Source organism: Ictidomys tridecemlineatus, chromosome 13, assembly GCF_052094955.1.
Source record: "Ictidomys tridecemlineatus isolate mIctTri1 chromosome 13, mIctTri1.hap1, whole genome shotgun sequence".
NCBI lineage: Eukaryota > Metazoa > Chordata > Mammalia > Rodentia > Sciuridae > Ictidomys > Ictidomys tridecemlineatus.
This window is the reverse complement of record NC_135489.1, coordinates 43,682,346-43,698,032: the sequence shown is the minus strand read 5'-3', so window position 1 is coordinate 43,698,032 and position 15,687 is coordinate 43,682,346. Positions and strand designations below refer to the sequence as shown.

The window sequence follows — 15,687 nt, the reverse complement described above, 5'->3', positions numbered from 1 at the left end:
CTTTGAGATCAGGAACAAGACAAGGATGTTCTCTAGTACCACTTCTATTCAGGAATGTACTGGAGATCCTAGCCAGAGAAGTAAGGCAAGAGAAAGAAATAAAAGGTGTAAGGATTGGCAAAAAATTGTTTTTTTTCTATTCACAAATGATATGATTGTGAATATAGAAAACAAAGTTATCTACAGAAAAACTGTTAGAAATAAAAATGAACAAGATTGTGAGATTCCAAATCAATTGCATTTCCATGTAAACAGCAACTGTAGTTAGAAAATAAAACTTAAAAATCAAGAACTCCAAAAATATAAAATACCTAGCAATAAGTCCAAGAAGAGATATTCAAAGCCTGAAAGAAAATCATAAAACTTCCTTGACAGACTTGAAAGAAGTAAATAAATGAAAATATGTGCAATACTATTTCATGATTTGGAAAATGTAATTTTATAAAGATAAATTCTTCACAAATTAATTTAAAGTCAAGGTGATATCAATGAAAATCCCAATATAAGTATGTATGTATGTATGTAACATGACATGATGATACTTAAGGATATATAGAAATGCAAATGACTAACAGCCAAGACACTTATTTTTTGAGAAAAAGAAAAAAAGAGTACGAACTCGTTTAATAAACATCAAATGTGACAAGATAATGTAGAATTTATGAAAATAGACCAATGGAACAGAACAGACATCAGACACAGAACAACAAATGTACAGACACTTGATATATGCCAGAAGTGGCATCACAAAACAGAGAAAAAATGTTTTAGTTTTCCACTAAATAATACTGGGACAAAGAGCTACTCATATGGAAACAAATGAAAATAAACTTATTCCTCCTCCTAATCACAAAACTAAATTTTACTTGGTTGATAATGAAGTTTATGACAAAAGTCACACAAAGAACTATTTCAAGTTCAAAACAAAATTAATTGATTAAATAACACAATAAGATCTATCTTATGGACAAATATCTTACTGTTACTAGTAATCTTGGTATCATTATATTTAAAATATTCCTTATATAAAGGAGTACAAAGCAAATAAGGAACTATAGTAATGTCATTAAGGAACATAGATTTTAGATTAAAAGATAGAAATACATAAACTCAAAACTAAATAAAAATCCCTTCCTAAAGTAGAACTATCACTAAGATCTCAATATTTGATTAATAAAGAGTGCTCTCCAAGCATTCAAATTTTGATCTCTAAATACCAGTTGTCATTAGAAAAATAAAAAAACTTCTTGAAAACACTGTTGATTACAGGCCTAAGACATAAAATCACTCTGATCTCTCAAATCACAAAGTCAAAGAAGCTATAAAATAATACCAGAGTCACATCAGAAGCACATAGGAGCCAAATGAAGAGACTTCCACTGATCAAAGAAAGATAATTTGAGTATCATAACGAATAACTATACTGGGCATGGTAGCACATCCCTAGTAACTCTAAAGGCAGAAGCAAAAGGAGTACAACTTTGAGGCTAGCCTTATCTAAAAATAAAAAATAAAAAGGACTGTGGATGTAACTCAGTGAGAAAACACCCCTGGGTTCAATCTCTAGCACCAAAAGAAAAATTAAAAAATAAAAACAATGATTGCAATGAATTTAAATATTAAAAATATAAAAATTGAAGCTGAATACAGTATTGTTCACCTATAGTACCAGCATGCAGGAGGATAAGGCATGAGGATCACTTGAGCTCAGGAGTTCAAGACCAGCCTGGACAAAATAACCTAATAAAAACACTTGAGGATGGCAGCACATGCCTGTAAACCCAGCAACTCTGGGAGGCTGAGGCACTCAAGTTCAAGGTCAGCCTGGGTAACTTAGGGAGACCCTATCTCAAAATAAAAAATAAAAAGGAATAGGCATATAGCTCAGTGGTAAAGCACCTTGGGTTAAATAAACCCAGTACAATCGATCAATTTTTTTTTTAATTCTCAAATTAAAATCTGTAAATTCAAATAAATGTAAAAACAAAACCACTGGTCACACTGGCAGGTTGTAAGGACCAACTGGTTATTCTGAAAACTCATAAAGGGATAGCATCGAGCCTTTATCCTGACTCTCCTAATGTTTTTTTTTTTTTTTTTTAATTTCAGTATAACCAAGAATTCAGTAAAAGGAAGTTTTTATTTTACTAACTTTAAGAGAATTATAAAATAGAAATCTGCCATTCTGTGATCCCAAAATGAAATATAGGACCCTCAATAAACATAAATGACTACTAAAACAATTAGGTGAAAGGTAGATAGTAAGCTTCAAAATGGACTGATCAGATTGGCATTACCAATTCTCACTGACCAATTTTAACATTGCTAAAAATATCATCAAACATGTTCTTCCTGATATGATACCCTAAGAAGTACATAGTACCTACCACCAATAAATACTCTCAACCAAAAACCAAACTTATCTATAATTAAGCCTCTCTACCCAATTATCAATTTACATGAAATAAGAGATTGAGGAAACATGGACAATGATCAGGAGGATACAATCCAGAATGTGATAAAATTTATATGGTAGATGACTCAATTTCTCTAATAAATGCAAATCTAAAAAGACAAACTGATATACATTGAAAGAAACTTAATACATATAACAACCAATGCAATCCACAGACCTTGTTTATATTCTGAAGCAACTGAACTTTAAAACTTTTAGACATTATGAGATAACTGATGGAAAAATGCAGCAAACAGATTGGTTATCACAAGATGTTAAGAAATTATAGTTAATTTTATTGGGTAGGATAATGGTCTTATCTACCAGAAATGTACACTGAAACATTTATTAGTGAAATTATAGGATGTCTGGTATTTATGTGAAATAAATATTCCAGATACATTAGCAAATTACTTGTGTAATTAAAATTAAAAAGATAAATACATAGGTAGGTGGGCAAATATGTGGGTGCATGGGTGAGTAGATATAACTTTCTGAGGATAAGAAGTGATTCTAGATAGATTAATTCAAATTAAATGAGAGCAAAATAATAAAGCTTTTAGATAATATTGTGTACTTTCAAGTTCTCAAAGTAATTCAAGGTTTACTAAACAAAACTCAAAAATCACTAAACAAAAATGTGTTATACCGTAACTATAAAGACTATAAAGACTATCTACTTCACACTATTTTAAAGGTACTTACTGCTGGTAAAAGAGACTGCATATTTTGATTAGAATCTGCTATTGTAGCAAGGTATACCAAGTTTGTATGCAACATCTGCTGATACCTATTAAAACAAAACAAATATCAGTATTAAAAAAACTATTCCTATATGCTTAAATATAAACATTCCAATCATTTCTATAGAAGATTTGTTAGCTTAACATCAATAACACTTCAATTTTTCCTACTTCCTCTGCAAAATAATTCCAAGTAATAATATATTTTGCCGCAGTCTGGCTGGGCACAAATAACCGAGCCGCCACAAAGCCTTGTAGATTCAAACAGCAATTCTTTATTCCCCAACTCTCACCAGCACTGCACACACCACAGGGCCCTTCCAATCTCTCCGAACCCCAAGAACTGAACCCCAAGAACTGCACAGGAACTCCAAAGTAGTGGGCGCCCTATTGCCCAACAGTAAGGTCAAATATACAATTCAATCAATCCAGCATCACAGCAATTCTATGTAGCTTAATTCAAATCACCATCTCAATGGTTCACTGGCATCACCTTTCAACCATTGCCTCTGGCAAATGCCAGGCATCATTTTGACTGGGCTGTGGTTCTCAACAATATTTAAGGTAAAAATTAACAAAGATCTCACCACATATTAACTATGAATTAAAATAATGAAAATAAGTCAAAAGTTTTATCAGATTAAAGTATATGAATTCAGGTACAAAATTAAATTCTTTCCTAAAAAAAAGACCTTAAAAGAAAACATAGCAAATTATTTGGTACATATTTTTTTCCTGTTAGAAACAACTGGCTTCACAATTTTTGTTTATTAAGGGGAAAAAACTTAATTCTCACTAACCTTAGTTTACTAACAAGTCTATACATTTAATGCTGTTCCTCAACATGTACCTAGTCAGACATGATCTATTTTTTAATGAGTCTTAAACAAGGACCAAAAAAAGTTATTACATTGTACTGAATTACTCAGATGATTAGTTTTGTTTTTCAAATTGTACTAACAGCAACAAGTAATGGGAACCATTTTGTATTCTGAAGACAGCTTAAATGGAATTTAAGATACAGGATTCTAAGGGTTGAAAATGTATCTCAGTGGTAGAGAATTTGCCTAGCAGAAAAAAGGGCCTTCCGTTCTATCCCCAGCACCAGAAAAAGATTTTTAAAAATTTAAATTTTAAAAAGATACAGAATTCTTTAAAAACCAACCTGTCATTTTTTTCCCCATTTTTATTGGTGCATTATACTTGTACATACTGATAGTTCTGTTGTTATATATTCATACACTTATACAATAACATACAACAATATAATCTGGCCAGTATCACTCCCCAGTACTTTCCCACTCCCTCCCCACTCCAACCCCTTGGTCCATTTCCTCTTCTAATCCCCTTTTGATTTTAATGAGGTTTGCCTCCATATTCCTTTTCCTTTTCCCCTCTAGCTACCACATATGAGTGAAAATACAGAACCCTAAACTTTTCAGTTTGACTTACTATGCTTAATGTAATGGTCTCTAGTTCCATCCACTTTCCTACAAAAGCTATAATTTCATTTTTCTTTATGGCTGAATAAAACTCCATTGTTCATATATACATTTTCTTTATCCATTCATCGGTTGATAGACACCTAGGCTGGTTCCATAGTGTGGCTATTGTGAATTGTGCTGCTATAAACATGGGTATGTGGGTATCACTAATCACTATCTTCAGAATAAAAACCAAGGAGTGACATAGCTGGGTCATATAGTGGTTCCATGCCTAGTCTTTTAAGGAACCTCCTTACTGGTTTCCATACTGCCAATCTGTCATTTTTTATTAGAACAAATATACTTCATTTCAAAGTCTCTTCCTTCATGCTTTCCTGATATTTAATTATTACTATGGTTGTATTAAATATTCAGATACAAGATTTTCTGAGGACCACTGACTACCACACCAAAAATAGAAATATAAATTGTACTAAAAGGCATAGTTTATTCATGATTCTTTTTTTTTTAATAGAGTCACAAAGCATTCACTGTCATCTGGTAATAACATAAGGATAATCAAAACAATATAAACAAATGTTTTAGAACTATACTCCCAGTAAAGAAGATCTAAAAAAAAAAATGTAACTTTCTCTGTGATTTCTCACTCATTCATCATATCTAGTTGGAGACACTTTATAACAGAGTAATATTATCTCCTTTTAGCATGATCCTATCCAATTGTTTTCTTTACTTTTAGTATGAATCTCTTCTGCATCATCTAATACAAGGTTCATGTACTCATCAAAACCAATAAATTCAGCCATCCACTGGCATATTAGCTTGATCACAGAACCACACCTGAATCCAGCTTCTGTTTTGCAAGTATCTAAAGTAAGGCTGATGAGCTACACCATCCCCTTCTGCCCTTTCTGGCCCTCACAATTGTAAGCCATGGTAGAATCTCACAAAGATTCAAGCAACCAGCTCTTTACCTCAGAAAGCAACTTCCAGAATTGTATTCATGATTCTTTAATTAAAAAGTTGTTATGCTGATTAGTACTTACTAAGCCAGTGTTAAAGTACTATTAAATCCAATCTGCCACTCAACAGTCTCACTTATCTAAAAATGAAGTTAAAGTAGATTTCTTCGAAAGTCCCTTGCAATTTTAAATAACTATAAATAGAGCATTGTTTATGAAGTAGATTAATTCCCCTAACCTTCTTCTAACCATCAAATTTTTTTAAAATTTTGATTTGTTATGATAACAGAATGCATTACAATTCATAATACACATATAGAGAACAATTTTTTACGTCTCTTGTTGTACACAAAGTAGAGTCACATCCTTCGTGTCTTCTTACATGTACTTAGAGTAACGATGACCACTGCATTCCACCATCTTTCCTACCAGTGTGCCCTCTCCCTTCCCTATCTAGTGTTCACTTAATCCTTCCATCCCCGCCAAACTTTTTAACTTTTAATTTTAAAATTACTTAAAACTTGCAGAAAAGTTTTGAGAACAGTAAAGAATCCCATTTATCTTTCTTTCAGATTCCCTAATTTTTAGGGGCTGGGGAGGTGGCTCAAGCGGTAGCATGCTCACCTGGCATGTGCGGGGCGCTGGGTTCGATCCTCAGCACCACATACAAACAAAGATGTTGTGTCCACCGAAAACTAAAAAATAAATATTAAAAAATTCTCTCTCTCTCTTTCACACACACACACACACACACACACACACACACACACACACACACACACAACACAAACACACTCACACTCCCTCTGTCTCTCTCTCTGTCTCTCTCTCTCTCTTTAGGGAAAAAAAAAAGATTCCCTAATTTTAGTATTTTAACACATCCTATCATTTGTCTCTAAATACACACAGGTATGCACACATACTTTTTTCCAAAACCATTTGTGTGTCAGCTGCAGATATAACTGCCCATTACTCCTAATACTTCATTGTCAGTTTCTCAAACATAAGGACGTTCCCTTAAAGAACAGTATAACCATGATAATAAGGAAATTAAAATTAACATTAACAATATTACCATCAAACCCACAAAGCACATTTAAATTTGTCCTGATACCTCCCCAAAGTCATTTCCCCCAAAACAAAAAGGTAGGGGGAAAAAAAAAAAAAAACATTTTAACTGGGCTTTTCTAACTTCAATAGGTTTTTCTTTTTGGTGAAACTGCATTTGTGTGTGAGTGTGTGTGTGGTACTGGGAATTGAACACAGGACCTTGTGCATATAGGCAAGCACTCTACCAGCTGAGCTATATCCCCAGCCCAAAACTGCATGCTTTTTACAGCATTCATCAAATAAATTTATTCTAAGATAAAACAAGGCTCAAAGACAAATACTAACAAATATAGTATATATTTATGTTTTCTAAGTCTGTGTATAAGTAAACTTAAATGCAATCAGGAAAGATTCAAGAGTCTAAATTCAGTTAGACACAAAATAATAATAAAAAATTAAATATCTTCCTGAGATTCCATAAATACCATTACATTTATCACTGGTGTAGTTTAGTTATATACCATATAATAATGATGGATGTATATCTCTTTATATATCATAGTGATCCCATAAGATTATTTCATGAAGTAACCCAGTTATCTTTGTTTGTACACTGTACACCCCATGACATCTGCACAATGATGAAACTGACTAATGATGCATTTCTCAGAATATCCCATTATTAAGCAACATGACTGCATTTTCTTAATGTATACACTTATGATTTCTAAAATAGTGCATTAAAAAAAGAAAAGCGTAGCTGAGCGCAGTGTTGTATGTCTGTAATCCCAGCAACTCTGGGGGCTGAGGCAGAAGGATTGCGAGTTCAATGCCAGACTCAGCAAAAAGTGAGGTACTAAGCAAATCAATGAGGCCCTGTCTCTAAAATAAAATACAAAATGGGGCTGGCGATTTGGCTCAGTGATTGAGTGCCCCTTGAGTTTAATCCCCGGTACCCACCACCCCAAAAAAAAGAACAGAAAATTGAATATATAAGCTAAGGGCACATATAAAACATGTTCAATCTGATGCTGGTAATTCTTTTATAAGCTAGCAGCAGATATAAAATATATTCTACATTTTATGCTTTTGAAGGTTTTTATTTGTTTATTTTTGGTACTGAGATTGAACCCAGGGACACTTTACCACTGAGCTATATATCCCAAGCCCTTTCGTTTTTTATTTTGAGACAGGGTCCACTAAGTTTCTTAGGGCCTCACTGAGGTCCCAAAAGGCCTCAAACTTGTGATTCTCATGAATCAACCTACTGAGTTACTAGGATTTGTGCACAACCACACCTAGCAAAATGTTTTATGTTTGGTGATAATACTGTTTTCATATACTGATGGTTATCCCCAAATACTTACTATTATTAAGATATTAAGTGAGAGAATGAATGTTCACCTTTTAAAGATTCCACTAATACACTACTACATCAATTACCTTGTATAATGTAAAATAACTATTAAATTTATTGATATAATTAAAAAATTAATCTGAAAAGGTCAGATTTCTTAAAAAAAAAAAAACTTTACCCAGAAGGTATAAAGGATACATTTCTATTAGACAACAGGAATACATTTTAAAGAATAAAAGTGATGTTCCCAAGTAGAAATTTAAAATTAAGTTCCCTTGGGATAGGGATGTGGCTCAGTGGTACAGTACTTGTCCAGCATGCACAAGGCCCCAGGATTAATTCCTAACATCACTCCCCCAAAAAGAAAAACCCTTAAATTTTTAGTTTCATAACTACTTATAAACACTCTGAAACAACTAGACCCAACACAAAATGCAAAAAATAAGGACTGACTAAAGTAATCAGTTGGTCAATTTAGAAAATGCTTAACTGCCATAACAGCTTAAAAATGCGTTCTCATGTTACCAGAATGAAAAAGGAAGAGGATCTGGACATAGAGGTCCAAAAGTGATTCAGACCATTGATTCATATCTGTTTGACGCCCCCCCCACACCAGAAAAAAAATTATGGTATGTTTGTATATGTCTGCAAATAAAGTTGGAGAAAGCAATATATACAAACACATTGCCAGTGAAAAATCTTTGGGTGGTAGAAATATGATAGTCATTCACTTATCTCAACATATTTGTTTTCTACTTTTTTACAATGCATATATTTTTTTCATAAAATAGTTTTTTGGGTTTTTTGGTACCAGGGAATGAATCCAGGAGCGTTAACCACTGAGAAACATCCCCAGCACTTTGTATTCTTATTTAGAGACAGGGTCTCCCAGTGTTTCTTAGGACCCCGTTAAATTACTGAGGCTGGCTTTGAACTCATAATCCTCCTGCCTCAGCCACTGGAATAATAGGTGTGTGCCACCATGCCTAGCAAAATATTTCTTTTTTTTTTAATAAGGTATTGATTCTTTTTCTTTTTTAGTTGTAGTTGGACACAATACCTTTATTTTATTTATTTTTATGTGGTGCTGAGGATAGAACCCAGGGCTTCACACATGCTAGGCAAGCACTCTACCGCTGAGCCACAACCCTAGTCCCCAAAATAGTTCTTTTAATTAAAAAAAAAAAAAAAAAAAACTGCTTCAGGCAAAGTTATCACATCTGAAGGAAGTATTTAATTAAAATTAGCCTATTAATTCTTTTTTTTTTTTTTTTTTCAGTTTTCGGCAGACACAACATCTTTGTATGTGGTGCTGAGGATCAAACCCGGGCCGCACGCACGCCAGGCAAGCGCGCTACCATTTGAGCCACATCCCCAGCCCCTATTAATTCTTAAATAGTTGTAATTTTTAACACATCTCATATTTTCCTTTTTCTTTTTCTAATTATGAAAATTGAGAATATTTTTTAAAGTTGGTAAGAGGAAATTTTTTCTTTTTACTCACAAACCAACCCTAGCTACTTAAACAAGAATATCTAAAGAACAATAAGAGGGGCTGGGGATGTGGCTCAAGTGGTAGCGCGCTCGCGGCCCAGGTTCGATCCTCAGCACCACATACCAACAAGGATGTTGTGTCAGCCGAGAACTAAAAAATAAATATTAAAAATTCTCATTCTCTCTCTCTCTCTCTCTCTCTCTCTCTCTCTCTCTCTCTCTCTCTCTCTCTCCTCTCTCACTCTCTTAAAAAAAATAAAGAAAGAACAATAAGAATAAAATTAAATCCATAAAGGCTGGGTTGAAGCAGAATGCGGTGGTGCACATCTGTAATCCCAGGGACTTTGGAGGCTGAGGCAGGAGGATCACAAGTTTCAGGCCAGGCTTAGAAACTTAGTACAGTACTAAGCAATTTAGCGAGAACTTGTCTCAAAATAAAAAAATAAAAAAGGATTGAGGATGTAGGTCAGTGGTACTTACATCTTTAATACAAAAAATTAAATTAAATTACAAACTAGGTTTGGTAGCCCATGCCCATTTCCCAGCTACTTAGGCAAATGAAACAGAAAACTAAGCCCAAGAATTCAGGCTCACCCTATGCAACACAAGGAGTCCCTGGTTCTGAAAAAGAAAGTTGTGAAATTCATCAAAGGGCAGAATTTAATATTCTAGCCTAAATCAATTTAAGCCCCATTTGCATCAAGCATATGTGAAAATGAGGTCTATTTCAATATACAGAGAACAAAGGAAATGATCTCATATGCTCCTGAAAAAGTTGAAAATATACAAAATAATACAGCATAAATTTTTGCTGACTTGAGTTATAAAAGTTAATTATCACTCTGAACATCTACTACTCATGACATGTGCTGCTGGGTCCAATAAGAAACTAAATCTGGTGATCTGATGCTTTGACACAGGCCTGTAAATCCAGTGAGTTGGAGGCTGAGGCAGGAGAATCACAAATTCAAGGTTAGTCTCAGCACTTAGCAAGGCCCTAAGGAATTTAGTGAGACCCAGTCTTAAAATAAGTAAATGAATTAAAAGGGGTGGAGATGTGGTTAAATGGCCCTGGATTCAATTCCCAATACAAAAAAAAGAAAGAAAGAAATTAAATTGTCCTATGCCATAAAATCCAATGGCCATATTTTGGGTTCTTTAAAGCCAAAGGTAAAAATAATTATTCTAATCATGTCTCCCAAGTTGAATCAATCATATAAAATGCAAAATGGACAGCTGATTAGAAAATTAAAAAATCTAATACTCAGATCTTGGTTTCTAAATATCATCCTACAAAAAAGAACTAGGCTTAGAGAAATTGGTGATTCAGACTTCTACAGGAAAAAGGATGGGATAAAACTAGAACATTTGTGGTACAACAAAATAAGAAAATTCTCAAAAAATAGAGAAATGTCAAGAATACAGAGGGGCTCCCAGTGGCTGAATCTGGAACAGTTAAAAAAAATAGTATTATTAGTGTAATAAATTACAACCTAGAGAAAACAACAAAAATGTGCAAGTCCTTTCAGATATAAATAAAGGAATGAATTAACGAATTGGGGGAGAGAAGGGAAAATATCTTTCTTAAGTAGGATTCCAAATAAATACAGAAGGAATGATGGGTCTAGTTAGCATTTGACAATGACTATAATAATAACTACATCAGGAAACAAATCACTGGGAGATGCTAAAATTAAGGTGTAAAAGTATGATAAGAGCATATGTGTGTCTCAAAGTATTTTCCCATCAAAATACATATAAATTACAAAGGAAAAAAACAATAACTTTATGGTAGAGAAAATAGTAGCCACCACCTTAATTAAGTCAAAGTTATCACCAATATTGGGACAAACTAAGAATGGACTGAGAAGGACAGAATATTGTGACTGTGGTACTACTAGCAAAGTACATAGTGTGAATTTAATCCTGAAGAAACAGCAGTCAAATCCTAAAAGAAATACAGTCCAAAAAATAACTGGTCTGTATTCTTCAACATCAATTTCAAGATAGAAAAGAATAATTCTAGATTAAAGTATAATGACAAGACAAAGGAACAGTTCCAAATTAAAGTATTAAGATAAGACATGCAAAATAAATGCAACATCTGATCCTGCATTGGACCCTGGACCAGGAAAAAAAAAAAAAAAAAAACACTAATGGGACAACTGGCAAAATCTGAAAAGGTGATAAAGACTGAGTAATAGTAGAGATCTCTTTTCAGATTGATGAAAAAATGTTAAGGCAGTGGTGATGGTGGTACAACCTATGAATATACTGAAAGCCACCGAATTGTATACTCTGAAAAGTTGCATGTTAAAGGATGTAAAATATATTTCAATAAAGCTCTAAGGTATATGTTTAAAAAAAAAGAATGAATAATAGTATTATATTCTTGATTTTGACAATTACATTCTGGCAATTTAGAAATATATTTTTGTTTTTAGGAAATACTGAGATTTCTCAAAGTAAGAAGAGAGACTCACAATCTATACTTATTCTCAAATGTTCCAGGAAAAAAAAAAACACTATGATAAAAAAATGAAAGAGCAAATAGGCCAATGTTATCATTTGAGGAATTTCAGTGAATATCACACAGAAATTTCTTGTGGTTTTTTTCTTTTTTTGTACCAAGAATTAAATCACTGAGCCACATCCCCAGCCCTTTTACTTTTTTATTTTGAGACAAGGTCTCACTAATTTGTTTAGGGCCTTGTTAAGTTGTTGAGGCTGGCTTTGAACCTGTAATCCTCCTGCCTCAGCCTTGCTAGCAGCTAAGATTACAGGCATACACCATACCTTCCAGCACCCCCACCCCACCACCCCTGGTCTCTTGTGCTATCTTTGAACCTTCATTAAGCGTGAAAATTATTTCAAAATAATGTTTTATTTAAAAAGATACCACTTTTCACCAATCACATGGACAAAAATATTTAAAAGATGGCTAATACTCACTGATGGCAGGTATGGTTTAAAACCAGGACTCTGAAAACCTGATTAGGGAAAGCAAACCAATACCATCTCTTTGTGGGGTAACATGGCAATTTAGCATGGTCTTTGACCCAGTAATTCCATTTAAAGACTATAACCTACAGCTACGGATGCAGGTCAGGGTACAGCACTTGCCTAGCAGGTGCAAGGTCCTGGGTTTAAGCCACAGCACCACAAAAAATAAAACTATCATCTACAAAAATATTAGAACAACAATATTTATCTGTGTATGTTTACATAGATATGAATACAACATATAAATGTACAGCAAAGTTTTTGGAAGGATACATACTAAAGCATTAAAAATAGTCAACTGTGGAAGGGAGAGAAATAAGACTGGGAATAAAAAAGATTACTTATGTTCTCTGTTTTTATACTTTGATTTTTTAATTTTTTAAAAATTTTTTACAATAGCAGGGATTGAACCTACAGCCTTGCACATGCTAAACAAGTATTCTACCATAAAGCTATCCTCCTATCCCCCAGGCCTTTCACTTTATTTCAAAGTAGAGTCTAATTACATCAGCCTTGAACTTGTGATTCTCCTGCCTCCACCTGTAGAGTAGTTGGGATTAGAGGTGTGCACCATCAAATCTGGATGATTTTGTTTTTACAAAAACAAAATACAACTTTTTGATTTCAAAATAGTTCTACACAAAGAAGAAAAAGTAACAAAGACCTGAAATTAATATGTAGTGAATCAAACAACAACTAAGAGACCAGCACAAAAGGAAAAGCAAGCCAGCCAGAGGTTGCTGGGAATGTCTGCCTGGAAACAGACTAGTAAGATTGCTAAGAAAGACAGATGTGCCCCACAAAATGGTCTCAATAAGATATCCAAAAGCTGTGTTGTACAATACAGCAGTACTAGACAAAATGAAATGTGGCTAATTCAAAATGAGATGTGTCATTATAGTAATATACACAATGGATTTTCAATACTTAGTATGAATAAAACAATGTAAAATATCTCATTAATACTTTTTATGTTGATTACATAATGAAATTACATTTTGGAAATAATGAGTTTAAATATATTATTAATACTCATTTCACCTTTTTCTTTTTATTTATATACTGCATCCACAAGAATATTTTATATTACATATGTGGCCTACATTTAAATATCTGCTAGACAATGCTCCTCCAGAGATGTTTGATAAAATATTCAACTTATTCTATCATATCAGTTTCAATTAGGATATACCATTTACTTCAGACATATAATTTCAAATTTAAAAAGTGTGGTTCTCATAAACAGTAACCAATTATTTATTAAACATAGGTTTGCTTTCTCATCTATATCACAGAAGCAAATAAACATACTACATAGATCAATATCTAACTTTTCCATAGATTGATCGATACAGATTTGAATTCATTATTTATAAAACAGGGTAAGAAGTGTAAAAAAAAATTGATACCCACCTCCCTCACAAAGAAAGTTTTCTTTTGTAAAATACCAAGAAAGACATGGAAACTTGTACACAGAGGTTCATAGCAGTATTATAAACCACCCAAATGTCTATTACTGACAAATAATGTACAGTGGAAAAACATTTGGCAATAAAAATGAAGTTCTGATATGTGCTTCAACATGGATGAATCCTGAAAACATTTTACCATGTGAAAAAACTCAGAACAGATCACATATTGTCTGGATCCAATAGGCAAATCTAAAATCTATAAAAATAGCAAGTAGATCTGGAGTTCAAAGATTAGAGAGGAGGATGGGAAATGACTGCTACAGGGCATAAGAATTCTTTCTGGGAAGATGAAAACTTTCTAAAATTGCATAACTCTACAAAATATTTTTAAAACACTGAACTTTACACTTTAGTTATAATTCAACCTGTTTTAAATGAAAAAGTAAAAAAAAAATACACACACAGAAAAATGAATACAAAAAAATGTTTCTTATCAATCTTACTGAGAACACTCTGAAGTCTTTCCTTTATTCTGATAGTCCATTATACACTGAATAAGATGGTTATTTTCATCCAACATCTGAAATAAAATTAGAAAAAGTTTATTGTAAAGTCTGTCAAGTAAAATAAAAAACTAGAAAATTTGAGGGAGGGCATTAATACATACTGCTTATAAAAGAACATTAAAGTGCACCCCCTAACAATATATTGCTACCCAGAAACGATTGTTATATATTCTAAAATAATTTAAGCAAACATGAAAACACAAAAAACATAATTCTCTTAAAAAATACTTTGTTAATGTTGCTACTTGCTGCTATATTTTAAAATTCATTTTAATAACAAATTATAAAGGGGATTAGTGAATTAGATCACATAAAATTTCATTACACACTAAAGAAATCTCTTTTATAAAAGTATGCAATACACAGTTCATATGGACAACGTATTAAACAAGTGATACTTCTTCCTTCAGATTTCTAGAAATACTTTATTTATTTAGAAACTGAATTCATTTAGGTCTTTTCCTACACCTACTATGGTTTACCACAAAAAAACTATTTTATATCTTTGGAATGATATCATACTTAATCAATAATTTTAAATATCCCTATTCTAAGTATTCTCCCTCTGTATTATTAACTGAAGCCCAGAAAGGAAAATTTAGGTTTCTTTTATATTCAAACATTTAATTACCTCTGCTATCTGTAAAAGTAGTTTTAGCGAGTTAAGACTAAAATTTAAGAGTCCAAGTTGGCTTTGCATCATTCTATAGCTTAGTAATTGTAAGGAGAAAGTCTGTCCTTATTATACAGAATTAAGTAAATACATGAAAATTTCAGCTCAAGAGGCTTGATAAGGTAGTGGCTAGCTTCCAAGTTCTATACCAGTATGATTTTATGATTCTCCAAATATGTATAATAATAAAGTACAAAGATTTCTATACATGTATATTAGTACAGACCTGTAAGATTACCAGATATATGTTGTTTCAAAACTTTTTTAAAAATAGCAATTTATTCTTCTTGTAACAATTCTAAGCCATCTTGGCTTTGAAAGTTAAATAAGTCACACTCTTTGAAAGAGTACTAATTATGGCAATTAAAGGTCAGTTAGTTTTAGTGCCAACTTTGCTATCCTGAACAAACCACTTAAGTTTCCAGGAGCTTTAAGATCAAGGAACAAGAGACATTCCTTATACACCTATCCTAGTCTTCCAGAATTCAATGAAAGAACAATGCTATAATCGCTATCTAAATAACTTA

The 15,687-nt window shown here is 32.8% G+C and overlaps 1 protein-coding gene and 1 pseudogene across 4 annotated transcripts in view; both read right to left on the bottom strand.

Moving 5' to 3' along the window:
* Ss18 (SS18 subunit of BAF chromatin remodeling complex) overlaps window positions 1-15,687 on the bottom strand; it is an 85,905-nt gene that overhangs the window by 68,112 nt on the left and 2,106 nt on the right. For all 4 annotated transcript variants that reach the window (XM_078030220.1, XM_013360223.4, XM_078030221.1 and 1 more), the window contains exons 2-3: window positions 14,425-14,501; window positions 3,161-3,245 (exon numbers count right to left, since the gene is read on the bottom strand). In XM_078030220.1, coding sequence (XP_077886346.1) covers window positions 3,161-3,245; window positions 14,425-14,501 — 162 coding nt within the window. The remainder of the gene's footprint in view (window positions 1-3,160; window positions 3,246-14,424; window positions 14,502-15,687) is intronic.
* LOC106145004 (small nuclear ribonucleoprotein E pseudogene) lies at window positions 5,304-6,221 on the bottom strand (annotated as a pseudogene).